Source organism: Pipistrellus kuhlii, unplaced genomic scaffold, assembly GCF_014108245.1.
Source record: "Pipistrellus kuhlii isolate mPipKuh1 unplaced genomic scaffold, mPipKuh1.p scaffold_m20_p_11, whole genome shotgun sequence".
NCBI classification, from domain to species: domain Eukaryota; kingdom Metazoa; phylum Chordata; class Mammalia; order Chiroptera; family Vespertilionidae; genus Pipistrellus; species Pipistrellus kuhlii.
Genome location: NW_023425416.1, coordinates 50,836,119 through 50,863,676, shown reverse-complemented (window position 1 = coordinate 50,863,676; position 27,558 = coordinate 50,836,119). Strand labels below are relative to the sequence as shown.

At 59.9% G+C, this 27,558-nt stretch overlaps 1 protein-coding gene across 5 annotated transcripts in view; it reads left to right on the top strand.

The window, feature by feature from the left end:
- LOC118715618 (testis-expressed protein 264) overlaps positions 1-27,558 on the top strand; it is a 79,008-nt gene that overhangs the window by 44,946 nt on the left and 6,504 nt on the right. The window contains exons 1-4 of one of the 5 annotated variants that reach the window (XM_036432170.2): positions 8,956-9,048; positions 9,806-9,869; positions 12,162-12,453; positions 19,899-20,120. In XM_036432170.2, coding sequence (XP_036288063.1) covers positions 12,196-12,453; positions 19,899-20,120 — 480 coding nt within the window. In that variant the 5' untranslated portion in view covers positions 8,956-9,048; positions 9,806-9,869; positions 12,162-12,195. Of the gene's footprint in view, positions 1-1,230; positions 1,682-8,955; positions 9,049-9,724; positions 9,870-12,161; positions 12,454-19,898; positions 20,121-27,558 lie in introns of those variants that run through there. The other 4 variants (XM_036432166.2, XM_036432169.2, XM_045579534.1 and 1 more) reach the window with 4 other exon arrangements.

Genomic DNA, 27,558 nt, shown 5'->3' with positions numbered 1-27,558 from the left:
CCGTTCACCCTGGCCATGGGTTTGGTTTTGGTTTAGTTTCACTTGTAATTAATTGTTTAGTAAATAATGTGTACATGGTTCACAATTCAAAAGGTACAAAAAGGGGTAAAGTGAACAGTAAGTTTTTCTCCACACCTCCAGCCAGTCATTTCTCGTCTGTCATTTTCAGAGATATTCTGAATATAGGACAGGGATGTTTGTGTCTTTATGAACAAAAGGCATGTGTGCCTGTCTGGATAAAAAATGTGTGTGTAACTTTCCTCTGTGTTTTTAAAATGAATGCTCACTTACTGCGTAATCCACTGACTAGTCCTTCACACACTAGGCAGCCAGGGCTGGCACCTTCTCTGCTGTAGCTGTGCCTCCTGAGGATGTGCACAGATCCGTTGGTGGGACAGCCCCCTGTCCATGCTCAGATTGCTTGTTCCACATGCAGAACTGGCTCCCAGGCACGTGGCGTATCTGCAGCAGAATCCCCAGACGTGGGTGGATCACAGGTCAGGGTGTGTGGGCTCGTTAACAGTGAGGTGCTCTGGCCCGGCTCCCCTCTGTGGGAGAGTCCTCCTCCGTCCTTCCTCCGGGAGGCACGAGAGCTAGACTGCTTGCTCCCGCTCTCGCTGTGGAGATAGGTTTGTACACACAGCCAGCCGAGGTGATAGCGGGCACCGTGAGCGCTCATGTATTATAGCTGTGCCCAGACCCATGACTGTTCCTTCAGCTTGCACTCGCTTTTGTCTTTCCCTTCCCGCTATCGGAACTGTTTGCAAATCAGTTTTTACCTCACCATTTCACCTCGCCATTTCACACATCAGCCTCAGGACAAGGGCATTTCCCTCCGAGCCAGCACTGTTGTCACGCTGAGTTGCCAGCTCCCCATGAGGCCCACTGTCCAGGCCAGATACAGGCGTCCATCGTCTTCCACGGCCACGGCTTTGGTTCGATTTTCAGCCGGGATGGGTGTCTTGTTAGAAGCACGTCCCTCTTTTCTTCCGTCCAGTCTGACAGGGTCGGACTGCTGACTTAGCATTTCACGTCCATGACCCTGTGGAGGTTTACAATCAGGGAAAGGAGAGACCTGTTTCCTAGGGGAAAGTTAAGTGGGTAACTTTATACATCAACTATTTGAATCTTGGGGGACACAAAATTTTTTGTTCTTTCATGGACCTTTCCCCATATCTTCCTTCTCTCCCTGGCCATTTTGGTTCTCAGTCACCTACATTTTGTCCCCAGGTTCCCAGGGGCCTTCTCTCGAGTCTACGAGCAACGGCAGACCCAGTGCCTCATCACCCAAAGCCCCCGACCCTGAGGGGCTGGCCAGGCCCGTCTCTCCCGACAGCCCGGAGATCCTCAGCGAGCTGCAGCAGTATGCTGACGTGGCCGCCGCCCGCGAGTCCCGCCAGAGCTCCCCCAGCTCCGCCGCCGGCCTGCCGGGCCCCCCTGCCCAGCTGGTGGACGGCAGTGCAGTGCCTGGGGCCGCTCTCGGGACGGAGCCTCGACTTGGGAGCCACTGCCTCAACAGTTCCCTCCTGGTGACCGGCCAGCCCTGTGGTGACAGGCACCCAGTCTTGGACTTAAGGGGCCACAAGCGGAAGTTGGTCACACCATCTGTTGCCCAGGAGTCAGCCCGCCGGCGGTCCAGGAAGGGCCATCTGCCAGCCCCCGTGCAGCCGTATGAACACGGGTACCCAGTTGCAGGCGGGTTCACCATGCCACCCGTCTCCTTAAACCATAACCTCACCGCCCCCTTCAGCTCCCAGGCTGGGGAGAACTCCCTGTTCATGGGCAGCCCCCCCTCCTACTACCAGCTGTCCAATCTGCTGGCAGATGCCCGCCTGGTGTTTCCAGTGACTACTGACCCTCTGGCGCCAGCAGGCCCCGTCAGTTCCTCCTCCACGGCTACCTCAGTCACTGCCAGCACCCCCTCCTTCATGCTGAACCCCTCTGTTCCAGGGATGCTGCCCAGCTACTCACTCCCGTTCTCACAGCCACTCCTGTCCGAGCCGAGGATGTTTGCGCCTTTCCCCACCCCTGTCTTGCCCACCAACCTCTCCCGGGGCCTGTCTGTCTACCCGGGCTACATGTCCTCCCACGCGGGCTACCCAGCTGGTGGCCTCCTCCAGTCCCAGGTGCCTCCGTTTGACTCTCCCGAGGTGGCTGAGGTGGGCTTCAGCTCCAATGACGACGAGGACAAGGACGATGACGTGATCGAGGTCACTGGGAAGTAGCTGGGAGCCCTCTCCACCTCACTCAGGCCCCAGCAGGCTGCCACCACGCTGGAAGGCAGCCGTCTGGGCTTCTGAGAGCAGGGCACTTGGCAGGAGGGACAGGAAGAGGACAAGGAAGGGGGTGACCATAGTGGCAGGGCTCTGCTGCAGCTCAACAAAGAGGCATGAATTCCAGCAGAGCAGCCATCGCGGGAAATCAGGGACCCAAACGACTGGAGGGCCGAGCAGCCCGCCTCTTCCGCCTTGCTTAGCTGTCGGCTCGCCCGCTTGCCCCTCTGAGTGTAGGCGCTCACATCCCATCTCTTTGGGAACATTCTCTCCCAAGAGACCTGCCTTACCGGGTGACTTAGCTTGGCCTGGAGAAGGGAGGGGAGTGAGGGGGACGGGTTAGGACGGAGTGGGCAGGGAGAGCAGACTGCGACTCCACGTGGAGTCTTTTTAGGGGGTGGGAAGGAAGCAGACCAGGTATGTGTGGTGTGTGTGTTTGTGTGTGTGAGTGTGTATGTACGTACATGTATGTAACAGCAGGGATGAAGTTGGGGGGGAAAGGGAGGGGCAGATGAGGGGGAAAATGAATTTATCTTTTTAAAAATGGAAATGAGTGTGGTGGTTCCGGCAGTTAGCATGAACGTCAGGGTGCGCCCCACAGAGCCAGGGAAGCCACGCTTTCCTTCTCGTGGGTGGAGAGGAGCCGGGTAACCCGAGTCCTGGTTGTCAGCCACATTGTGTGGAGTGTGGGTGGGAGAGACGACGGGAGAAATGGGCATGGCCCCTCTGCCTGAGGCAGCCCTTTCCCGGGAGGGACGGCGGTGGGAGGAGCCTGTGCTGTGGGGCGAGATGATGGCGTCAAGGCTGGAAGGACATGTTTCACAGGATGGACCTGAGCCCCTGCCTGTCCCAGTGGCCTTGCCTGCCCTGCCTTCCCTGGTAGAGAGCTCAGTAATTTATTTCTTATGGGCAATTATTTATTATTTAGACTTTTCATATGTCTTTTTGTTGTTATTGATAGTGGGAGGAGGAGGCTGGGGTAGGGAAGGGGGTAGGAGAAGGGAAAGGCAGTTTTAAGATACCCCAGACTCCAAAGCTGCTGGTGAGTACACCCCTGAGGGTGGCGAACTGGCCATGGAAGGAAAGCTAGGCTTGGCCAAGATGTGCACCAAACAGCCACGCTTGCGGGAAGACCAGGGAACCCCATGTCTGGAGAATTGGGGGATGCGACTCGTTCCACAGAGATGGAAACGGGGGGGACGTGGAGTTTGCTATTGGAAAGTAAGTGACCCCAAATTTGGAGTTGCATCCTCCTCTGGCGACCTTAGAGGCAGGCTCGCTGTGCTGTGTGTAGCGGCTGCGTTGAGGGACACTGATTTCCCATTGGGAAATGTGTTGGCTTCCCCAGCTATCAGGTGGTCAGTGTGGGCCTGCTGTCCGCTACCTCTATCCTCTGAAGGCACATGGAGGAGCCTTCCTCTGAAGGAGCCTTAGGCCTGGCTTTGTCCGAAAAGAACATCAGCCGTTCTGGGTCGACTCTTTCTTGCTGCCAATGCCAGGGCGGGGCATCTAGGCTTCAGGCATAAACATTGGCTGTCTTCCACTTGGCGTCCCTGGCTGCTAAGGCCGCTCCAGGCAGTTCTTGGGGTGAACACACCATCTCCATCTTCAGAGCTGCACCCCTCCCCGAGGGTCCTCACTGGGCAGCTGCTGCCCTGCCACCCCTGCCCTGGAGGCAGTTTAGTCAGGTCACCCCTAGTAGCTGCTTCTGCAACTCTTTCTCCAGCTGATTTTCATTGTTGGGGGGCCTTACACACTCGGGGTGTTGTCTCCAAAGAAGTGACAAGGAGATGGCTGATGGGGGTGTGCATGTACAAGTGTGTGTGTGTGCGCGCTGTCCGGTTACACCAAGAATGGACTTAAGGCGCTCTTTTTCTGTTTTCATAAGCACCCTGTCAGACTCGTAACTCTCCTACTCATAGAAGCCTTAGATCTACAACTTAGCTATGCAAATTATTTTAGTGATTTAAAACTAGCACCTCCAGCCAGTGCTTTCTCTTTCAGGTGCACCAGGAGCGGAGGGTACGTGGACTCAGTTGTGGGCTTTCGGGTTGAGGCTGGTGCCGTGGGCGTGAGCTGCCCCAGACCTCCGGTTGGCCAAGCGCGCTCACACCTTGGGCCACAGTTGATACCTCCAAGGCCCCTGAGCACTGAGATCCCAGAGCGGGTGCGTGCGGGTGTGTGCGTGTGCGTGTGCGTGTGCGTGTGCGTGTGTGTGTGTGTGTCTAAGGAGGGGTCATTCTGTGTGCACCTCTAAAAATTCAGGCTCCAAGAATCCACAAACTATTCCAGCCAGGAATTGAGACTAGTCCCTGGAGGGATGGGCTTTGGAGGAACCGGGAAGGATCTAAGGCAGCGTGTGCCTGCTGTCGACCCAGTGCTTCCAGGGGCTGGGTCTTGCTTTAACTGGAGAGAAGCCATAGCTTCGGGAGGCAGACCTGGCTGGAGAAGGCTTTGTTTGATATGTGCAGCTTATGCTGTGTAGGCAGGTAGAGTGGGGTCACAGGAAATTGGAGTGCTACCAGTTCCATGTGCATTTTTTTAATGACCATGAAAACTCTTCTGACTTTCCTGCTGTCTCTTCCTGAGCGCTGGTAGGCAGTGAGCATGTGTGTGAGGGAAGCAGGAACTGTCTCAGAGGCCAAGAACCATGTTCTGTAGCTTCTTTGACAGAGACACTTGCTGGTGGCTCCCACCTGCCATCCAGGCCTGCGTGAGGGAAGTGGGATTGGCTTGGGTGTTTCCCCTCATCTTCCACAGAAGCCCCATCAGGCTGGTGCAGCCTGAGTTCTCACCGAGGGACTATGGTACAGCTTGATTCAGGATTCCCACGTGTAGTGATGTGCGGTTTCCTTTTCTTAGTATCTTTGTGGGTAAAAACTGAACAGAGACAGAGTAGCCACTTAAGAAAGTAAGTGAACCCTGTTGGATCAGATTAGATTTGGCCAAGTCTTCATCTCGGATTGTGCTTCAGCGTCTGTCTTGTCATCTCCCGCCTTCAGGATACCGCTGGTCCTTGGAACTCTCTTCCCTAGGAATCAGTGATGAAATTTTATACTGGTGACTCACAACTAAATGTGACATTTCCCACTCCAGGTCTGAAGCAGAGCTAGGGGGGTTTTGCTGATGGGTTGAAACAGTCAACCAAACCTTAGGCATCGGGGGCCTGTCACTCCCAGTCATCAGCAGAGCAAGTTGTCTGTTTCAGCCCACAGGCCTGGCCTTACTCCGGAACTGAGTGCTCGTCCCATGTGGGAGGTGTGGGGGCTTTACATTCCTTGTTCCTAGTGTCCTGGCCATGACCCCTTCCTCCTGTTTCCCAGCTCCTGTGATTCCTCAGTCTCCCTTCCAAACCATGGCGTCCTGCACACCTAGCTAAGTGGCTCTCTTGCCACCAAAGCTCCTGAGAGAGGGGCTCCATTGCCCAGTGGACCCCAGGAGACTTTGTGGCCCTCTGCTCACTGTTTCCAGGAACCTGCCCCTCCAGGCCTGTCTGAGCGCTTCGCTCTCCATCCTTCACCCTCCCCATCCATTCCCCTCCTACTGGCGCTTCTCTTCTGCCCTGTGCACTCCACTGTTACACCTACATGTCTGTCTGTGCCACTAGCTTGGCCCTGGGCCTTTATGAATACCCAAGTCTTACGATGAGCTTCCTGAGCAGGCAATGTCCAACTTCTTCGCTCTTCAGGGACTGAGCCTGCCTCCCCTCTCGGGCCTGTGACCGAGGAATAGGTGCATCTGAGTCCGGGCGAGGTAGCCAGGCTGGGAGAGATTTGGGTACTTTCTGTTACCACTACTGGGGTGATATTTGGAGGGGGGACCTCATACTGTGACCTGATCCAGGACCCTCCTCTGGGAGAGAGCTCAGCCCAGGTGTGTGTATGCGTGTGTGCATGTGTGCCTGTGAGAGAGTGTGTGCACATGCACACACCTGCTCATGTGCACATGAGTGTAAACTGACTTGTCTGGTTGTGTTACTCAGGGTGGGCTGGGGACTCACCAGAAGAATCCCCTTAGCCCGCTCAAACTGGTTTTTCCTGTACCCTCTCCAGAGGGCAGGGAAGGAGGTCCAGGTGGGTTGAGGGGTCGCAGTGGATAACCACTAAGGCCACATTGCTGTCAGGAGTGGGGGGGAGGTTTGGGGCCCCAGGGACCTGGCACCTGGCTTTGGTTTTCCGTCTTCTTTCCTCAGGACGCCCCCTGAGGCCTGGGATTGCACCTGGCTCTGAGGAGCACCTGTGGCTGGTGCTCAGCCGGTGCAGTCATGGGCTTCCCGCCTCGCAGGGCAGGTGCTCCTGCCCCAGAGACTGGGCAACTGGCTGTTTCTATGACGTATTTATTTTTACTTGTGTTTCATGTCACTTTTTTAAAGCAAACAGAACAATTGTAAGTCAGTATAACTGCCTATCAGTTTTCTTTATTTCTCTTTTTGTAAAATAAAATTTAAACTCAAGAAGGCAATGTTGTTTGATCAAGGAATTGTCTGCACAGCTGTTTGGGAAGTGGTGAAAGGGATATAACCGCATAGAAGGATAGCATGAGGGGCGGGCGCAATGCAGACCCTGCAGGTGATGGTGCCGGGGAGTTCCTAGCCGCTTCCTGCCTTTGCTCACTGACAGGACTGCCTTTCCGAGGACACAGGGAAGCTGCCTCGGGACTGAGGCTCCTGATGGGTCCTCAGCCTGCAGGGGCTGAGTGGCTGGGGCCTTGTCAGGAGTTGGAGGGTGGAACCACTGCTACCCAGAGAAGGAGCCAGGGCTTTGGAACCTGAGGGGTTGGGGGAGGAGGGGAGGAGCCCTGGGAAAACTTCCTCTGGAAATTTACTAAGGGAGAATTAGAGCCTCTGGGGATTCCTTGGATAGAGGAAGGCAGGAGACAAAGGCCAAATCGGGGCTCATGAGGGAGAATGTGTGCTTTTGGGGCTTAGCACTAGGAGTAGAGCATGGGTGGGGCATGGCTAGGTGAGCCTCTCTGCTCAGACGCCACGCCCCCTCCATTCCCCCCACCCTCGACCCCCAGGAAAGTGCCCTGGCTGCTGCCTCCTGGTGGCCAGCGGAGGCCTTGCGGGAATCCTACAAGGGCGAGTTTGCTCTGAGAGGAAGTCTAAGGCTGATGGCTTGCCGTCCTAGTCACAGGCAGACTGCTTTCCGACAGATAGTGGCGCTGAAGCAACTAAGGCCCACCCTGAATTCTGACGTGGGGCCCTGGAGTTCCCCGGCCAGGCTAAAGGAAGTGAGCAGTGCCCTAGCCGGTTTGGCTTCGTGGGTAGAGCTGTCAGCCTGCGGACTGAAGGGTTGTGGGTTTGATTCCAGTCAAGGGCACATGCCTGGGTTTTGGGCTCAATCCCCAGGGAGGGGCGTGCAGGAGGCAGCTGATCCATGATTCTCATCATTGATGTTTCTAGCTCAATAAAAAACATATTCTTAAAAAAAAAAAAAAAAAGTGAACAGAAAGGACCAGAAGGAAAGGGCAGCTCCGGACAAGGGTTTCATGGGAGAAGTCCACAAGCTTCTAAGAAGCGGAACCCAGCGGCTGTCAGGGCCAGTACACAGGCCCTCCCTCGCCCAGGAAGTGCTTCCATTGTATAACCCCTTGCCCAAAGGGTCTGACCAGGGGCCTGGTGTTCACAAGTAGAACAACTGCCACGACCCTGCGGGCTCAGCCCCAAGTGCCCGTCCGGGCCGGCTGCCCAGGGGGCTGGGCCAGGCGTGGCCCTGTGGGGGAGGAGGGAACCTGGAGCTGGGGAAAGGAAGCCGGGGTTGTGGGAGTCTGTGCCCAGTCTGCAGCAGAGGCAGTGAGCTCTGCAATAAGGGGAGTGCCTTCCCAAGCATCCAACCTCTGTGTCAGGTGCACCGAGGTAACTCTTGGCCCAGCAAGACTTGCTTCTACTGCAAGACTGGGCCGCTCAGGAGGGCAGGGTTTTTATGGTTTTACCTTTGGGGCCCTAAAAGGGCTTGTAGGTCCTTAGAAATAGGAGCTGAAGATGGAACCTGTCTTCAAGGAGCTCACACTTGGCCCGGGAGTTACCTGGTACATGCTCAGCTGAGGGCAGACCAGTCTCGCCCAGCTGCATCCAGGCCCTGTGGGAGGAGTCTGAGGAGGGGGCGTGGCCCTAGCGAGCTCCCCGGGGGTGGGGCCTTGGGGTTTTTTTGTTGTTGTTCCCTCGGTATCCGCAGCCCCTAGGACTGCCCTGGCATGGTAGGTGGGTGACAGGTCCGCCTGTGCTTTGCGTGGCGGGTGGAGTGCGGTGGAGCTGGGGGCAGGAAGCTGATGTGTGTGCTGTATGGAGCTTGGCTCCATTTCCTTGCGCTCAGATGGGGCCTCAGTTCACTCCGCTCTAAACCGGGGGCAAGTGGCCCTGCCTCGCTCGGACCACGGGCCGCAGAAATGCCGGAAACCTCGCCCAACGCTCCTCTCTGGCGCCGGCTTCCCGGACCCCAGCCCGGCGCCCCGGCGCGGCCCACCCGGTAGCCTTCCCTTCGCGCCCCAGAGGCCCCGGGTTCCTCGCGCCGTCATCCCCGCGGCGTGCGGGAGGCGAGAAGGTGCCCGCGCGCCCCGCCCCCGGCGGCTCCCGAGGACGAACGCACGCTCGTTGCCATGGAGACGCGGCGGGGCGGGCCGCCGCCCTCCTGGCCCCGCGCGCACGCGCCCACGGCCACGGCCACGTCCCGCCGCGAGAGGGGGCGGAGCGAGCGTGCGAGGCGGGCGCGCGCAGGCTCCGCGACCGGACCCGGAGCCGCCTGCGCGTCGGCGTCCGCGGCGGGTGGCGGCTGAGGTGAGCCCGGGCTGAGGGGCGCGTTCCCGCCGGGCCGCCTCCCGCGCGCCGGGGGCCTGGGACCTCCGTCCGCCCGGGCGCGGCCCCCTCCCTCCGTGACCCCCGCGGCCCAGGCCGCTCCGTGCACCTCGACTCCCTGACCCCTGGCCCCGGCCGGGTCCGAGGGCCCTGAGCGCGACCTTGGGCCGGCCCTGCGCCCCCGGCCGCTGGTCTCGGCTGCGGGGCGGGCCGGTCCCGAGGCCGCTGAGCCGGAGGGTGGGGCGGGGACGGAGGCAGGAGCTCCGCCCGTCCCCCCGAGCCCGCCGCGCGGCTGCTGCAAACTTTGGCGCCCCCGAAGTTAGGGAGGCGCCGGGGTCCCCTGAGGTCGCGGCTGAGGAGAAGGGGGCGGGGCCCAGGGGCGCCCGGAGCGGAGGCCTCGCCGCCCGGCCCGCCCGCCGCGGCTCCTTTAAGGGCCGGCGCCGCACGTGAGCGGCTCCAGGAAGCCGCGCGCACCACCGCCTGGGACCCGGCACCGGCAGGCGACACCCGGCGGCCCGGGCGGGGCCGGCTGCCCAGCTCAGAGCAGGAGCCTTCCGGGCCGGGCGCGGGGCTGCAGCCCTCCTCGCAGGCGTCTCTTCGAGGCGCAGGGGACTCCGTGAGGCCGAGCTGGGCTTCTCATTGCCCCGAGGGGCCGTGGTGGGGAGGCCGCCGCAGCCCCGTGATGGGGGCGCGGCTCCTCCGGAGGCCCCCGGTCAGCGGTCCTTCTCTCTGCCCCCAGCACTGGAGCGCCTGGAGCCCTGGGTCGCAGCCATGAGTTGCTGAAAGGGAGCCTGGCTTTCCAGGTGAGCCCCCCAGCCCTGTCCTCTTCTCGGTCCGCGCCCCCCCCCCCGCCCCTCGTCCCAGGGGAGGGGGGTGGATTCACTTTGCTCCCCGCCTTCCCTTCCCCTGCTGATGGGAGCTCTGGGCCCTCAGGCTTATTCCCCCCTTTCGGAGCCCTCAGGAGGGAGAGGAAGAGGAAGGTGGGGACTGAGTTGTTTGGGGGAGACGGGGAGTGTTCAGCCCGGAGAGGAGGCCAGACCGGGGCGGTCACTCCCCAGGCAGCTGGGAGAGGAGACACAGCGCTGGGCTGAGGGCCTGGGCTTCAGAGATGCCCAGGGAGGGGGAACGCCTGGGCTTTCCTGGAAATCCTGTCACTGGGAGGACAGGGAAAGTGGAAAAGGCGGAAAGAGGCTGCCGCCCGCCCTCTGCCTGCATGGTGGTCCAGGTCTGTTTGGTCCCGGTGTGACCTCCCCCGTCTCTTTCTCTCTGCGCACTGACTTCCCACCCGGCCCCGCCTGGTTCTGAGGACTCAGGAAGTAGTGCCTTTGAACATGTCGACAGTGGCTGGCCTCTAGTTCAGTACTTAGTGGACGATCCGTCATCATCGTCGTCAAAGAAAACGGACGAGCAATCCAACCAGGGGCCAGCTGAGCAGGACAGGGAATGGCGGCCAAAAGACGGCGCGGCTGTGGGGGCAGGACCCGGTGGGTGCGAGCACCCGTGGGAGACGCCACAGCATCCGGACATTCGCTGTTCTTCTCTGTGAGGGAGGAAGCCCTGTGTGCAGCTGACTCCCAGACAGTGTTTTCAGCAGAAGGTTTGACACACAGAACCCACAGGGAGCAAGTGATTCCATAGAGCTAAGTTTTCCTTTGGGTTCAAGTGTTGACTTTCAGCGCACCCAAAACTTTTAAATTTTAAATATGTGGGCTCACATGCTTCCCTTCCTCTTTAAACAGTCTTCTCAGTACTGTGACCCCCCCATCCCCCACCCCCACTCAGGCCACTCCATTCAACAGGGGGGTTAGGACTCTGCCCCCAGCGGGGTGGCGGGCTGGGCACACACACCAGCTTCTGGGGTGCCCCTGGGCCTGTTCCTGGATAGTTCGCCCCTCCCGTGTGTTTCCCCCTGAAATGAATGACTTTATTGTTTGTATTGTAGGAACAGGAGGAATGGGGAAAGGCCAGTGGGGAGGAGGGAGAATTGTCAGATAAATGACGTACACACAAAAAAGGAAAAAAGACACCCCCACACACACACACACACCCCATCCCAAGATGACTTTTAAAAAAATATATATTTTATTGACTTTTTACAGAGAGGAAGGGAGAGTGATAGAGAGCTAGAAACATCGATCAGCTGCCTCCTGCACACCCCCCACTGGGGATGTGCCCGCAACCCAGGTACATGCCCTTGACCTGAATCGAACCCGGGACCTTTAAGTCCGCAGACTGACGCTCTATCCACTGAGCCAAACCGGTTTCGGCTGGCCAGCACTCTTCCTCCACGGAATGAACAGCTCCGGCCAGGGACCAGTAACTGTTGCTTCTCCCTGTTGTGTGTGTCCCCTTCAGCAGCCTTTTCCTACTCGAGGCTTCTAATCTGTGGGCTGAACCTTATTAGCACGGGGCTCAAGCCTGGGAAGCGCAGCCTGAGTTTTGGTTGTTTTGATCTGTGTCCCCTGGTTCTGGGTGGGTGAGCTTGCTGGATAGCAAGATTCCTCAGGCCCGACGATGTGCTTAGCAAAGGAGAATGTCCTAAGAGAGTCTCTTTCTGGGGCACATCCCTCCCCCCATCCCGTTTGTTCCTCGTGGTTTCCCTGTTTGTTAATAAGTGTCTGGCCCCTGGCACTAGCTTGTCCTCTGCCTGGCAGTGGCCCATGAGGCTTGGGGAGGCTGGGCAGGTAGTGTGGCTTAGCTGGGGGGAGGAAGAGGCCAGGTGGGGGAAGGGCAGGGTGACTGAGGTCTGGTTCAACTCAGGGGAGGCTGGCCAGGGCTGGGAGCATGTCCCCGCTGACTCACTCTTGGGCCCTCTATGACTCAGTCTCCCCAGGTATGACCAAGGCTGCCAGCTGACGGGCACAGCAGCCCTGAGAGCCTCAGTGATTGTGGTTAAGAAATAGGGAGGCCTATGGCTTCAGTCATCCTTTGTAGCTCCCTTCTAGGTCACTCCATGGGTAAACACCTCTGGCCACTCCTCCTCTCCTGGGTCAGAGCACCCAAGGCAGGGCTGGGGTTGGGCCAGAACAGGCTGGCGGGCAGGTGGGCACACTGGTCAGAGCAGGCTGCCAGCCTCTCTCCTGTCTCCTCTGCAGCTGCCGTGGGGTGCGGCGTCGGGGGCGCAGAGCCATGTCGGACCTGCTGCTGCTGGGCCTCATTGGGGGCCTGACTCTGCTGCTGCTGCTGACCCTGCTGGCCTTCGCCAGGTACTCCGGGCTGCTGGCCGGCGTGGCAGTGAGCGCCGGCTCACCCCCCTTCCGCAATGTCACTGTGGCCTACAAGTTCCACGTGGGGCCCTACAGCGAGACGGGCCGGCTGTTCACCGAGAGCTGCAGCGTCTGCCCCAGGCTCCGCTCCATCGCCGTCTACTACGACAACCCGCACATGGTAAGGGGCCTCCTGCTCTGTGGACGGGCGTGGGGCAGGGCTGGTTGGGGGAGGGGCATGTTGGCGTCTAAGGAAGTGGTGGGAAAGTCTTCGAGTTGGCCCTGCAGACCCCTCCTCTCTGAGCTCAAATCTCCCTCCAGATTTAGCCTCCTAGGAGTGTGCTGGTTTCCTCTTGCCCAGGCCCCATTCCCCTGGCCACCTATGGGCCTCAGAGTGCAGGGGACCATACTGCTAGGAGGTCCTAGCCAGGCTTTCGTCCGCTGCCCCCTCCCTTCTGTCCCCCCTTCCCTCACCCCCATTTGCGGCCAGTGCTCTAAGGCCAGGCCTTCAGATCCTGCCCTCCGTTTGGGGTCATGTCTGTCGTGATATTTCTGTGCCTTCCCTTTCTCAGTTCCCCTGCTGTGGTGCTAGGTTCTCAAGGGCTAGGCTCTGGGCGTGGGCGTGGGACTTGGAAATCCCCCCCCCCCGGTCATCCTGGCGACCCCTGACCTGTTTATAAGGCATCGCTTGGGATATCAAGCTGCCTGGTTTGGAGAGGGCCTTGGGGGCAAGTGGAGCCAGGTGAGCTGCCCAGAATGTCTGAGATGCTGGGGTCGGGGCCTAAGCCGGCACCCTGTGGGCGTCCAGCTGCATACAGCCTGCTGTGAGTCAGGGCTCGCCAATGTGGCCTCCTGCAATGCCAGGGGCGGTGCTCACAGCTGGCAGCCCTGCGAAGGGTTCCTCAGCCTCCAGCTCTGAGCCTTGGCAAACCAGGCGTTTGGAATCCCCGGCTCTGGTTTCCTTGCCTGGAGAGCTCACGTGGGCAGGGCCCACAGCTCCCCATGGTCTCCTGCCCAGGCCTCACTGGGGCACTCAGTCAAAACAAGGGTGTGCTGGCCCTCTCTGTGCCTGCTTCTGCTCACGCCCGCGCCCTGGAGATGAGCAGACGGGGCCCCGCCCCCAGGAAGCTTCCTGCGGTTGGCAAGTCAGGCTCACACAAATGAATCTCCAACAAGGCGTGGGGCTCCGTGCCCACAGAACTCTGCCTGTGGGTCTGGAGGAGGGTGCCTCTCGTCTGCCAGGGAGGCCCAGGGAGGTGCTAGATTTCAGCTGGGCCTTCTGCCCGAGTGGGATTCTGCTCTGCCGGGAAGGGCCTCGTGGCTAAGGGAACCACAGCGGCCAGGGCCTGCAGACATAGGGTGACTGGGGAAGCCGCAGGACACAGGTGGGGCGTGGAGAAAGAGGTAGGAGGGTTCGCGGGGCCAGGCAGGGGAGGAAAGGTTCAGCACAACCTGCCATCTGCAATTTATTAAGCTGCTGGGTGCCAGGTGGAGGAAGGAAGGAGACAAGGCCGAGAGGCCAGGGAGGGCATTGGGCTGGTCTCTGGTGAGAGGTGACATAAGCTGGCTGAGGGATGAGTAGACATTAAGGTTTTGAGGTCGCACAGCTGGGTGCCGGCAGTAAGTGGGAGTCAAAAGCACTGGGACCAAAATGAGAGGGGGCAGGCCCGTGGAAAGCTCCTGGGCAGGGTGCCCCACCCCCACCCTGCCCGAGCCTCTCTCGGGTAAGTCCTGGCCCCTCCTTCCACACCTGGCCTCTGTCAGCCCTCGGGGGAGGGAGGGGCGTCTGTGGCTTCCTCTTTCCTCGGGCTTGCCCACCTGTTCCCTGAGCAGCACGCTGCCTCCCTCGGTTGGAGGGACTCATTCCAGGAGGGGAAGTGGCCAGGCAGCAGGTTACCTGGGGTACGTACTGGAGGCTGGTCCAGGGAAAAGTGAGATAGGAGAACCCTGGCTCGTGGCACTCTCCTGACCCAGCAGCCACTGCTTCCAGGCAGCCCACCATACCGCTGTCCCGGAAGTGCGGTAGACCCCGTGGGCCGCCAGTGCCAGTTTGGGGACCATGGCCTGGGAATGTGTCCTGGGAAAATAGCTTCGAGGCCAGCATTTGACAATTCTGGTTCGTCTCTTCACTGTCCTGCTGTGTGGTTTTGGGCATTTACATAACCTCTCTGAGTCTCCATTTCCTCATCCGCAGAGAGTGTTAAAATCCCTGCCCTCATAGGTAGGCTGGCAAGGGATAAAGTAAGTGGCACCGGTGAGGCATTCACCCCAGCACCTGGTCCTCAACAGATATTTAACAGCAACAATAAAAAGGGTGGGAAAGACATGCTAATTAGGTGTGCTGCGTGGTTAGGCTAAGTCCTGGTGATCCAGGTCTAAACCATGGCCCAACTAGACATTGGCCAGCACTGAGGATGGTCAGAGTGGCCCCTCTGGTCCTGTCCCTCCCAGGCCTGGGTCACTCTAGGACAGTGTTTTTCAACCTTTTTTGGGCAAAGGCACACTTGTTTCATGAAAAAAATCACGAGGCACACCACCATTAGAAAATGTTAAAAAATTTAACTCTGTGCCTATATTGACTATATATAAAGTAATTCTCTTGAATAGGAATCAAATAAACACAAAGAAAGTATTTTATAATTACTTTATTATGAAATATTAAGTAAACAAAATAGTGAAAAATTATAAAATTCTTGTCTTGTCTGCACCTACGGCACACCAGGCAACATCTCGCGGCACACTAGTGTGCCGCGGAACAGCGGTTGAAAAACCTGCTCTAGGATACCTGCATCCCCATTCAGAGTTGGGTCACCTCCTGACACCTGGTTGTGTGTCAGGGACGCTTAGTCCCCACCTATCTGGGAGCTGGCACAGGTCCTAAAAGCTCCAGGGAAGCCCGGACCTCCAGGAGTTCATGGCTGTCACAGGCCCTGACGCCACAGGCCCATGCTGGTGGTGCTTCGAGGAGACTGCAGAGCAGGTAGCAGGAGTTGAGGTGCTTCTCTCGGGTCACTCGTCATTTTTTGTTTCAAATGAACAAATATTGTGCCACCTGCTGGGCACTGGGGCACCACGGGGACCAGGGAGCCCCTCTCGGTGGAGGGTGTCGGGAGCCTGGACAAGAGGTCCCTCCAGTCAGTCCTGAGGGAGCCTGGGAACCCAAGCATTATGCTCCCGGCTCCCCCCTCCCCCCGACTGGCTGTCAGCTGAGCTGTTTGAGTGCCCATCCCCTCTTTCTCCCTCCCCAGCTCAGCCCAGCGGGAGCCAGACCCCCTGCTCTGTGAGCATGGGGAGGAAGGGAGACTATTTCAGGCTCTGACAGCCAGTCGGCAGTGAGGGACCCCGTGGAGAGCTGGCCACCTGCTGCGGATGCTGCCCAGCCCCTGAGGTGTGGACTGACAGCTCCCTAGCCACGCCCCTTCCAGGCCTCAGCTGGCCACGGGGAGGCCGGTTCCCAGACAGGCCTCACCTGGTCTGGCTGTGGGCCCAGGAAGTCACACAGGAAAGGGCTGGCTGTTTGACCTCCGCCAGCTCTCTGGGCCTCAGAAACAGCATTGGTAACAGTGTTGACTGCACAGTGCTGCTTATTTTATTTTTATATATTTTTATTGGTTTCAGAGAGGAAAGGAGAGGGAGAGATAGAAACGTCAACGATGAGAGAGAATCATGGATCAGCTGCCTCCTGCAGGCCCCCTACTGGGGATCAAGCCTACAACCTGGGTATGTGCCCTTGACTGGAATTGAACCTGGGACCCTTCAGTCTGCAGGCCGACATTCTGTCCACTGAGCCACACTGGCTAGGGTGGCACAGTGCTGTTTCGAAAAGGAGCTGATGCGTGGGAGACAGCAGCTGGGGCGGGTGGGAGCACCTTGTCAGGTACACCTGGTGCTAGGATTATGCCTGGGGGTGAACAATGCCCTGGCACACTTCTAAGTGGGAGTGCCCAGAAAGCACCTGGATCCCACTCTGGAGATGGGCGTCCTGCGGACTCTGCTCCCCTCAGCCTGAAGTTCAGGTCCTCCCCTCTGGCCCAGGGTCTGCATTGCCCAGGTCCTTCCTGACTAGTGCCCAGGGCGGTGGGACCTGTGGGGCTTGGTGTGTTGGCCTGTAGGACTCAGGAGGGTAAGTGAGTCCACGGTTCGGCCTCCGGCCTTGGGCAGGTGCGGCTGTTCTGCCCCCCTGGGGGCGCCCATGCAGGTGAAGGCACTGCTCCTGCTCTTGTTACCCGGGGCAGCTCTGAGCTGGGTAGGCTAGCCAGGGAGGAGTCAGGCAGGCGCCTGGGCCTGGGCATGGCAGACAGTGAGGTTATGGAGGTGTGGGCCTGTGGCTGACCATGTCTGCTGAACCCAGGGCCTGGGTTTGGCCTGAGCCAGAGGACACCATTTTGCTGCCCAGTTCCTGGAGATAATCCATCTTGTCCAGTTTCCAGACGCAGTGAGGTTTCTAGGCAGCCTCTTCATCCTGGCCTCTCGGGGTCCTGGGAGGCCTCTCCAGGCCCGAGAGCTTTAAGGTTCAGGCAGGGCCCCCTCACATACTGACTCAGGAGGCCTCACAGCCCAGAGCAGAGGCTCTGCTGTTCTTGCTTTCAGGGCAGGTCGTCCGAATGGCCTACCTTCACCCAAAGTGCTGGGTCCCCTACCTTGGCTCCCTCTCCCCGGTGCGTTCCGTGCCGGTGCTGGTTCTGTCCCAGGTACCCAGAGAAATGCCTGTTACAGGGAGGAAGGGAGCAGACAGGTGGGATTGGTAAGCCCAGGCTACCTCAGGTGGGTGGGGTTCTGTCCATCAGGACATTCCCACCTTCTGAGTCCTTTTCCACCTCGGTGGCCATACCCCTGGAGGCGGGCCTGGCTGGCCGGGGAGGCAGGGAGCCCCTCTGCTCCGAGACCACCCCTGCCACTTACCAGCTGGTCTTAGGGCCTGTCTCACCTCCTTGCTGGTGCTGGTTCCGCTTCCTCCCAGCCCCAGCTCAGTATGGGGTACTTGGCAGGAGGTGAGCTTGCTGAATAGCCTCTGAGTCGCTGCCAGGGCAGGTGAGGGCAGTGAGCTCCTCACTTGTGGAGCTGAGAGGGTGCTTAGGCCGGAAGGGAGCACCTGTGCCCCAAACGCCTCCAGGGTTTCAGGAGCCTCGTCTCCTTATTGGCTGCTTTACTGGCCTGTGCGAGGAGTTCCTCCTTTTTTCTTTTCTTTTTTTACTTAAAAAAAAAATGTATTTTATTGATTTTTTACAGAGAGGAAGGGAGAGGGATAGAGAGTTAGAAACATCAATGAGAGAGAAAAATCGATTAGCTGCCTCCTACACATCCGCTACCGGGGATGTGCCCGCAACCAAGGTACATGCCCTTGACCAGGATCGAACCTGGGACCCTTCAGTCCCCAGGCTGATGCTCTATCCACTGAGCCAAACCAGCCAGGGCTTTCTTTTCTTTTTTGAAAAAAATAAGTTTATTGATTTCAGAGAGGAAGAGAGAGGGAGAGGGAGATAGAAACATCAATGATGAGGAGACTCTGGAGTAGGACGAGGAAGGACATTCCAGGCAGAGGAACTACAATAGCTTGCGCAGAGGCGGTGAGCATGGGAGGCAAAGCATGTGTAGGGAGTTGCACACACTAGTGCTATGTGGGCCTGTGTGGGGTGTGATGGGAGAGGAGGCTGGCAAGGTGAGCCGGGCCAGAGCCTGGGTTTGTCCCTCCTTCTGCTACTCAGACATGCAGTGGGCACCTGCCCAACTGGGCTCTAGGCCCTGAGGGCACCTCGGGATGCAGAAACGGTGCCAGTTGAGTGTGCGGGCAATTCTGGGCAATGTCGTGTGGACCAGTGAGATGGCCTTGCGTGTTAGGCTCGAGTGTCATCCTGGAGGTGAGTTGGGAACCGTGCGAGTTCCAACGAAGCAGGAGTATCACAAACGTGCTGGTGCCTTTTGGGGGCTGAGGAGGATGTAGAGCTGCTGAAGTGATTCCAAAAAAGACCCTCGGACCCAAACCAGGCAGGCCAGGGGTTGCGAGAGATGAAGGGTCCTCCTGTCCAAATGTCCATGTACCTTATGGTGGATCTTTCTTTTGTCCCGCCCAGGCTGCTGGGGTGGGGAATGGGAAGGCCAGCTTTTCAGCAGGAACCGACCCTGCCGAACCTCGTCTTTCGGGCCTGCCTCCTCTTAGGGTGTGAAGTGGGGCCGTGGCACCATCTAGAGACAAGATTTGGAACTGCAGGGATCTCCAGCCTGGGTGGGTGGGAGGAGCCTCAGGCCAGAGAAGTGACTGCTGCTAAGAGGACTTGATGTGGGGAAGAGTTTACAGCAAAGTGTTGGTGTGGGAGGTGGGGTGCCATGAGCCTCCCTACGGCTCCCTGAGAGGGTGTTTGTACCTGAAGGATGGGCAGGGAGGGGGGACGTGTTCATAGGTTTGGGTGGATGGGCATTCTAGGCCAAGGCTCACTTACCTGGCCTGTGTCATCGCTGCTAATAACCGACAGCGGTCATGGCGCATTTGCCGAGTGCTGGCCCAGCCTCGGGCCTCAGGCGGAGGCGTTAGTATGACAGCTCTGTACGTGGATATCAGGGGACTGGGTTCCAGGAAACCAAGGAACTTGCCCGGAATCACATGACTCAGGACTCACGCCCGGCCTGCCTCTTTCCAGAGGTGTGGTCCCGACCACTGTACCCTGCTTCCTGCCACTAACGCCCTGAGCCAGGCTTAATGCCCTGGGACTCAAGGGCAGCAAGGAGCCAGGGCCGCAGGGAGCCGGAGTGACCCCCAGGAACTGCGTAGAGGTGAGAGCCAGGCAGAGGGCGCCGCCCAGGGCAGGCTGCGTAGCCAGGTAGAAAGGCGGAGCAGAGCTGAGGGCCCAGGGTTGTTGACAGGGCTTGGAAAGGCTGGAGAGAAGGCCGAGGCGAGAACAGGTGACAGTGGCTTCACGGTGCTGAGAAGGCGGGCTGGGAGAGGACCAGGTGAAGGCAGAGTGTAAATGTAGGGGCCAGCGGGCCCTGTGCATCCGGGACCAGGAGCGCCCGGATTGAGAGCTCGCAGTCTGCGGTCAGTCTCTGAGTCAGAAACATATATGCCGCTGGGGGCTCAGTCTGAGGGCGGGGGCAGACTCAGTGGCCGGAGGAGAAGCAATTGCTGGGCCTTGCAGGCCTGGAATCAGGCCTAGGAAGTGTCAGGGATTCACACAGGCACCCCACTGGCGGGTTTGGTGGGAGACGGGGGAATGCTGGTCCCAGGGGCCCAGAAAGACTCAGAGGGACCAGCCACCTCTGGCCTAGCCAGGAAGGGGCAGGGCCTGGGCCGGGCATGGGCTGAGAGGAGGCCTGGAGGCTGAGGGAAAGGGGAAGGGCTCTCACACGTTTCATCAGCCCACAGTTCCACGCACTCTCACTTCCTGAAGCCCCTCTACAGCCAGCACGGGGCCTGGTGTGCTTCTGGAGGAATGTGGAGGGGTCCTGCAGCAGGGTGCCTCGGGCCGGGGCCATGAGCGGGTCCCGGCAAGAAAGCAGTGCTCTCCATTCTGGTGTCTGGGGCTGCATGGTCTCCTGGAGCTGGTGATTCTGCCAGGCGTGAACTAGCACAGAACCCAGGACTGAGGGCCTCCTTCCTTTGCTCAACACAGACACCCCGCTCTCCCTCCCCAGGTGCCCCCCGAGAAGTGCCGCTGTGCAGTGGGCAGCATTCTGAGTGAAGGGGAGGAGGCGCCCTCCTCTGAGCTCATCCAGCTCTACCAGAAATTCGGCTTCAAGGTGTTCTCCTTCCCGGCACCCAGCCACGTGGTGACAGCCACCTTTCCCTACACCACCGCCCTGTCCATCTGGCTGGCTGCCCGCCGCGTCCATCCTGCCCTGGATGCCTACATCAAGGTGAGACAGGCCTGGAGTGTGTGCGCCGGAGCAGTGGGTGCAGGCAGTACTTTGGGGGGAAGCCAGGGAGGACTTGGCAGCTGGGAGGGCAGCACCCTGGGGTCCTGTGGGGCAGGTGCCTGTGGGGCGGGAAGATGAGCAGAGGCTGCTGGCATCTCTTCTCGATGTCCAAGACCTTGTGGGCACCGGAGTATCTGCTGGGAGCATAGGGAGCTCGTGCAGAAACCTGGCCTGGCAAGTTCAGCTGTGCTTGGACCAGAGACGTCCTCAGTGCTCAGCGCCCACTCCAGACTCAGAAGGGTGGACAGGCCTCCTGGCCCCATCGTGCTGGAGGCCTGCGGAGCAAGGGGCCTGCGGTTCCCAGTGGCTGGCAGGCCGGGGTCCGTGTGTTGGCTCTGGCCCTGCCTCTTATGGGGTCATGTCCCCGTTTCTTGTGCCCAGGACTGGGCCTCGTCTCCTTCAGTTCCTGGTCTGCTTGTTGGCAATGCTGGCGGACCCGTCTGAGTGGAGGAAGCCAGAGAGCTAGCCGCCAGGAGATTTTTTTACGTTCCCTGTTGCACATCCTTCTTTCCCTAAAACATTTCAGGAACTCGGGCGCTAGGGCAGTGAGTTTGGGCTTGGAAGCCATTGCCTAGTCCCCCGTCCAGCTTGTGTCTATGAAGGTGCTGTGCTGGACACGGTGGGAGATGCTGTGCATGAGATAGGCATGTATAGAGAGGTGTGAGATAGTGTCAGACAGGAATGGGAGGCACAGCACAGGAAGAGCAGGGTGAGAAAGGCAGGGACCAGCGTGGACCGAGTGGCCAGGACAGCCTCTCGGAGTAGTAACCTGGGGCACAATTCTGGAGGAGCCCTTGGGGAGGGAGGAGAGGGCTCTGAGCCCAGGGACAGGGGAGGGGGCATGGAGAGGCTGTGGGAGGCGCTGCAGTGTTCCAGCAGCAGAGTAACCTGGTCTGGGCCGGAGGGACGGGTCCTGGCTCGGGGCTGTGGCGGAGTCTAGTGTGCCCGGGCTTGGGCTGGCTGTGGCTCTAGAGAGGCAGCCGAGGTGGATACTCACTGTCCTTGGGGAGCACTGGGGGACCCGGGTGAATGGCATGTTGGGGAGGAAAGGGTGTGGGAGGAGTCAGCAGGAATGTGAACTCAATGGGTTTGCAGGGACCTGGTGGCTTTGTTCTCCAGAGCAGCTTGGCTGAGGGACAGGGCCTCTGTAATGGAAATGGAAGCTCAGACCAGCCGGGCTGAGGGGGCAGTCCAGGAGTGGGGCCTGGTTGACCGGCCATGGCCTTGGTGCTCAAGAAGAGGAGCAGCAGGAGGGCAGCACACAAGTGTCTTTTGGGAGCTGGGGTGGCAACCGAGAGCCTGGGGGAGGGGGCTTGCCTGTGGGATGGGCCAGAGGCTGAGGGTCGTGAGGGTGCGGCAGGAGCTGGGGGCCTGGCTGGTGGTCCGGGCAGGAAGGGAGAGGCCAGTGCCCAAGGCCGAAGCCCGTCTCCTGGGTGGGGACCCCCAGGGAGGCTGGTGGTGGTGTCCCCAGCTCTGTCTGTGTCATCCTCCACCTCAGGGCCAGTCTGGAGCCGACCTCTGGCAAGAGGCTTCCTGGGTCCCGGCCTCAGAGCAGGATGCGTGGCATGTGGCGAGGTGGCGAGCAACTCCTCCACCAAAGCCTTTTCCTGGTTCGGGTGTATTTTTAGACGCCTTTGTCCAAATTCCCCGGCCCCTGACAGCTTCACAGGTTGCCTGGTTTTGACGTCACCTCTTTGATGAAAGCTCTTCCTCCTCTCTCCGCCAGCGCCGCCCCCTCCTCCCCTTGTGGGAGCTGTCAGCTGTGCTCTGGGTTTGGTTCTCCTGGGGTGCGGCTGGAGGGGGCGGGACTCAGTACACCCTCTTTCTTGCCTGGGACAGGGAGTCTGGGGAGGGGGAGCAGGGGGCTTCTCCAGGGTGTCTGAGGCGCCTGGGCCTGGCCGCCAGCTGGGGGAGATGCGGCTCCCCACAGGGAGGAGTGGCCAGGTGCTCTGCCGGGTCTGGAGGCGGAGGTTCAGCCTGACCTGGTGTCTCGGGGAACCAAGCCAGTGGCAGATGAGGAAGGGGCTGGCTCTGCTTTGGTCTCAGCCCGCAGTGGACAGGGAGGTCCTGTGTCTCAGCCCAGGAGACGGGAGAACCTAAGGCTCCCTCCCACACTGCCCTCGTCCCGCCGCTCTGGGACCAGGGAGAGGAGGCTGCTAATGAGACTCTGGCTCTTCTGGCTCTCAGCCCTGACAGCTGGCTGCCTTTAATCGTGTGTGTGCGAGAAAGAGAGAGAGAGAAAGAGAGAGCGAGCACTTGAGCACACACGCACACGCCCTTGTTCTCTGCCTCTCTGACTGCTCTCTGGGTCTGAGGCTGGGTCGTGGAGGTGCTTCCCGTGGAATGGCAGGAGTTTCTGTGTTAGGAGGAGGCAGGGTGGCAGGAAGATCTCAGAAGCCCTGGCCATTGCCGGGGGGGGGGGGGGGGGGCGGTGGACGGGACGGAGGGAGGGGGACCCAGGGCATGGGGGGAGGTAGGGCGTGAGCCTGGGGCAGGATTGGTCTCGTGGAACAGCGAGGGTCCTGGGGTCACTGAGGAGCCCAGAGAGAACCATTTGTCAGGTCTCAGGGTGTTCTGGGAGGATGGCTGGATCCATGTGGCAGCCCTGGCTCTCAGGCCGCCTTCCCCAGCCCGGCAGGCTAAGCTGGAGGGGCTGGGGCCTCGGCTGAACGCTGCGGGCAGCATGACTGCCAGTCTGTGGAAGATGCCAACTTTGTCAGGCTGCTCCATCCACTGGAGGCAGAGAGGAGGCCTCCAGGTCGGGAGAGAGCGCTCCCTGACCCTGGAGAGGGACCTGGTAACTGAAAGAGGGGGCTGGGCCTCCTTGAAATTGTAAGGCCACAGAGGAAATGAGGCCCAGGTGTCAGCCCAGAGCACTGGGAGAGGCCCCAGACCCCTCGCAGGTGGGTCCGCCTTCCTGAGAAGGTCAGGCACACGGAGCAGCCTGGAGGGAGTGGTGGGAGAGGCCCCTGAGCTCGGCCTGGCTCGGGGCATTGTCTGAGGGGAAGTGGTTGGCTGGGAAGTCAGCAGGCCCTGGAGGTCAGACACTGGCTCTTTCTCCATGGAATTGGAGAGGAACTGGAGAGTGCAGTACGCGGCCGACAGACTTCATTTGCATATTAGGTTTTCAGTTGAGCAAAATCCACTTACCCAACACCTCCAACATGCTACCAACTTTGCTCAGCTCTTTATATGCCTCGTCCTAGTTTAGCATGCGCCCAGCAAGATGCTCAGTTGCTGCTTGTTAAATGAATAACAAAAAAGGGACAGCTGGCTGATGGTGGGCAGGGACCCCGACCACAGTTCTCAGCCTGCTCTGGGGAGCCTAGGGTCTGTGCTGAGGTGCCCCTCGGCGGGATGCCGGGATGAGGGCTTAGCTCTGCCCCAGGAATTCAGGCCAGATGACCTTGGGAGCTTTTGTTTGGAGGAGAAAATGACTGCACTGGGGCGTGGAGAGGGCTTCCCTTATTAAAATAAAGCTTGGATTCCTTCCACATGAGCTCAGCAAAGGTGGCAGATGTGGAGAGAGGTGACCCCAGCGTTTACTCACGTTCACCCACTGCCAGGGCCATGCTGCTCCCCACGGGGTTTTTGGCCCGTGGTCTGGGAGGCGGTGGGAGCCAGGAGCAAAGGGCAGGAAGAGCCCGCTACCAGCAGGCACCATGAAGGGAGGCTTGGCAGCAGACACGCCCAGAAAGCCTCGTGTCCTTACCCTGAGTGAGGTGGAAGCAGTTCTGTCCCCGGCTCCCTCACTGCAGCTCCAGGGCCAGCTCACCTGCCGGTGTGGCCACCTGCTAACCGGCCTGCCCAGTCCAGAGCGGAGGGCGCTTGGCAGCGCCAGGACCTGGGGCCGCGTGATGAGCCCTGGCCTCTTTCTCCCCCAAAGCCCCCGCCACTGGCGTGGCCCTGCCTAGCAGGAGTGGGTGTGAGGGACGGCGGCTTCACAGGGACAGCAGAGCAGCCTCGGGGTGGGGTGGCCTTTGGGCTGAGCCTTGAAGGACACATAGTGGTCTCCAGCCGGAAGGCGGGCCGGACAGAGACACGGACATGGGCATGGCCTGGTACCTTGTGGCCTGAGACGGGAGAAGCAGGAGTTTGGGCCAGGAGAGGAGGCTGGGTGGCGTCTGAGCAGGTGAGCCTCAGGGACAGGACTGTACACGGGAAGGGGAAGAGCCAGAGGCCACAGCCGGGCTCTGAACGCAGTGAGAAGTTAGCTGAGAGGAGCAGGGACTCTACTCCCAGTCACCCCCCCAAGCGAGGAGGAGACCCCTGCCATGTCCCTGGATGCGGAGATGTCGGGGGGTGGGGGGCACAGGAGGCCAGGCCTCTCCGCTCTGTCAGCCTCTCTGGCTTCACCCCTCCCCCAGGACCAAAGCACAAAGCCAGCCTTTGCCGGGGCGGGCGTGGGAGCTTCCACTCTCAAAATACCAGCCTGGGTATGTGCGCTTGGCAGCCCTGCAGGACCCTGGGGGCTGAGGCTCGTCTGGGTGTGCTGTGGGCTGGGCGGTTACCAATCCAAGGGAGCCTCTTCCCCAGGCAGATGGCCTTGGGAAAAATCCTGTGCTCTTCTCCAGCCGCCTGGGATTCCGGGAGGAGGCTGGGCTGGCCCTCGAGAGCCGGGCAGCTCTGCCCTTCAGAGAGCCCTCCGACCGGGAGAGCCGCTGTCTGCTGAGGGTCAGGAGAGGGGCTTCCTGAGAGGCCAGAGGTCAGAGGTGCCACCTGAGATGAGACGTCAGAGCCTCCTCCTCCCACCTCCAGGCCTCCCTCTCCGCTCTTCCCCTCCTCCCCATCCCACTCACCCACCTGTCCTTGCTCTCTGGCACTTTCTGATTCCTCTGGCTCCCAGGTGCTCGGCTTCACAGCTCCATCTGCCCATCTGCACCGAGCAGCCTTCCTGCTGCTGGGTGATCAGTCAGCCACGTTGCATGGGCTTGTCCGGGCGGGGCGGGGCGGGCCCCGGTCCCTGACTGCACAGGCCTGCCCCAGAAGTTGGCAGCTGTCCTGGGGGGCTGTGGGCCTGCCCTGGCGCCCCTCGCACCTTTGGAAGGGAGAATGGTGGGGTCCCAGGACTGCGCCCCTAACTCCTTATGGGGCTCTCCCCCTTGCTCCCCGGCCAGAGCAGGGCTGAGATGTGGAACCTGGGGATGGCTTCCCAGCCCACCCAGGCTCATGGTGCTTAAGGGCTGGAGTCCCCTGCGCCTACTCAGAGCGAATCACCTCCCTGCTCCTCGGTGCCCCAGCCCACCCTGGTCTCTAGCGCCCCTGAGGCCCTCCCCATAGGCCGTGCCCGGGAAGCCGGGACCTGGGTACGGGGATATGAACAGAGGTGTAAATTGCATGGCACACTGCCGGCTCTGAGGTGAAAATGAAAAGTCTCAGGCAGCAGCAGCAGTGGGCACAGCGAGCGCCCACTCCCTCGCACTCCCCTTTCTCAGTCCTCCCAGGCTCTAGGTCACCCAGGGCTAGACTGGTCCCAAGAGAGCCTTCAGCTCTTCCTCCCATTGTACTTCCTGTCTGACTGATGCACAGAAAGGCACTGTGCTTTGGTTTCTTAGGGCCTTAATGTTTGGGGAAGTGTCTCCATTGATTCTTTTGGGGGTTTTCAAGTGTACAGTTGCCTGATCTTTAAGTAATGGTGTTTTATTCATTTTTCCCAATTCCTCACTTCTTTTGAGATCCTCTCTTTCGATCTCTTTATCTTACAGTTGGGGGATTGATCCAGAGAGAAGTCACCCATCCGTCAGTAGCTAGGCCACGGCTCCAGCTCCAGCCTCCATCTCGGCCCCTTCTGTCCTCTCCACCCTCGCTGGCAGCCCCTCTCTCTGTGTCCTTTGCCTGTCATTTTCAGAGCCTCGGGCCCTCCTGCTGCAGAGGGGAGGGGAGAGCTCCAAAGGCTTCTCAGGTTCTCCCGCTGTCACAGCAGCCCCACAGCCAGGCTTAAGTTCTTGGCCAGAGGCTGCTGGGAGGCCGGTGGGGGTGAGAGGGAGTGAGGGAGGGGGACGTTGGCAGAAGTTCCAGGGCAGAATAATAACAACGTGCCACATTCCGGCAGCCCTGCTATGCCTCCCCCCTCCTTAGCATCCCTTTGCATGTGCGGTACAGACCAGCTGCCTGAGGGGCCTCCTGGGCCGGAGCCCCCACTTGCAGGACGGCTGCCTGCAGGCGGTACGCGTGCTGTCTGTAATTAGCAATGAGCATGCCTCACTTCACCCAGTGGAGATGCCACCACCTCAGGTGCGATGCGACAGCTGTGTGCTGGCTGTGTGGCTGTCCAGCTGTCCAGCCTGGTGTGGATGGACGGGTAGGACTGAGCAGCTCAGGCTGAACTGGGGGGAAGAGGGGGCCAGGAGGTAAGGACCTGTGATTGGCTGGAGCCGGAAGAGCAGACCTTCTCCCCTCCTGGGCCTAGAGCTCCTGTAGGAGATGTGTGACCAGTCCTGGGCCTGCACCCAGCGCTCGTCCTTTGGGGGATTTGAGGTCACTTAGCTCTGAGCAGACTTAGCTTCTAGGTTGCCTGGGGTGGGATCTACCCTCACCTGCCCCCACCCTAGCTGAAGTAGAACGTTGGGTGAGGGTAGTTCAGGTAGTTCTCTCTCCCCTGCAACCTCCTCTCCCCTCAGCAGTAAGAACTTCAGGGGAGGACTGTGGGTCCGGCGGGAAACCTTGGCCCAGCATGCCAGGTTAGCCCCTTTGCAGGGGCCCTAAGCTGCGTGGGCTGAATGCCTGCCCCCAACTAGGAGGTGAGCACCCCCATCCAGGCAAGGAAGTGTGGTATGTCCCAAGGTAGCTGGGCAGTGGCACTGTGGGCCTGGGGCCACTGCTCTTTCCCTGTCTGCCCGCGCTCCTGCTGAGGGAGCCGGTGAGAGTGCAGGGGTGGGGGTGGGGAAGTGAGGTCTAGGACCCCCCCCCCCCCCCCGTGTCCCATGTCCCCTTTGTTTCTGCTTGTGAGAAGTCCAGGAGGGAGGGAACCCTGGAGGTGAGTCCCAGAGACTAGAACGCCTACGTCCAGTTTCCGGGGGCCCCTTGAGACTGTGTGTGGGAGTGAGTTGCCCTGAGTGGTGGCCTCATCAGATGGCCAGTGGCCATAGCAGGCACCCTGTCCCAGGGACGCTTCCTCAAACCTCTGGCCGTTGGGCTGTGGGAAGGGGTGCCCAGGCCGGGAGGACTTCAGGCCCCTTTCCCCAGCAGTGCCAGCCAGCGCGGCCCTGACCCCGTGTTCTTGGCTATTGGCAGTCTGTCTCCGAGGGCTCCCAGGGGCTGGCTGAGGGGAGGCGGCTGCCCTTGCCTTCCTTCACGATTGTCCTGTAGTCACCAGCTTGTGGACATGCTGCCTGGGCCGCAGCTCCTGCTGAGCAGCGAGGACCTGAGCACGGCCCCT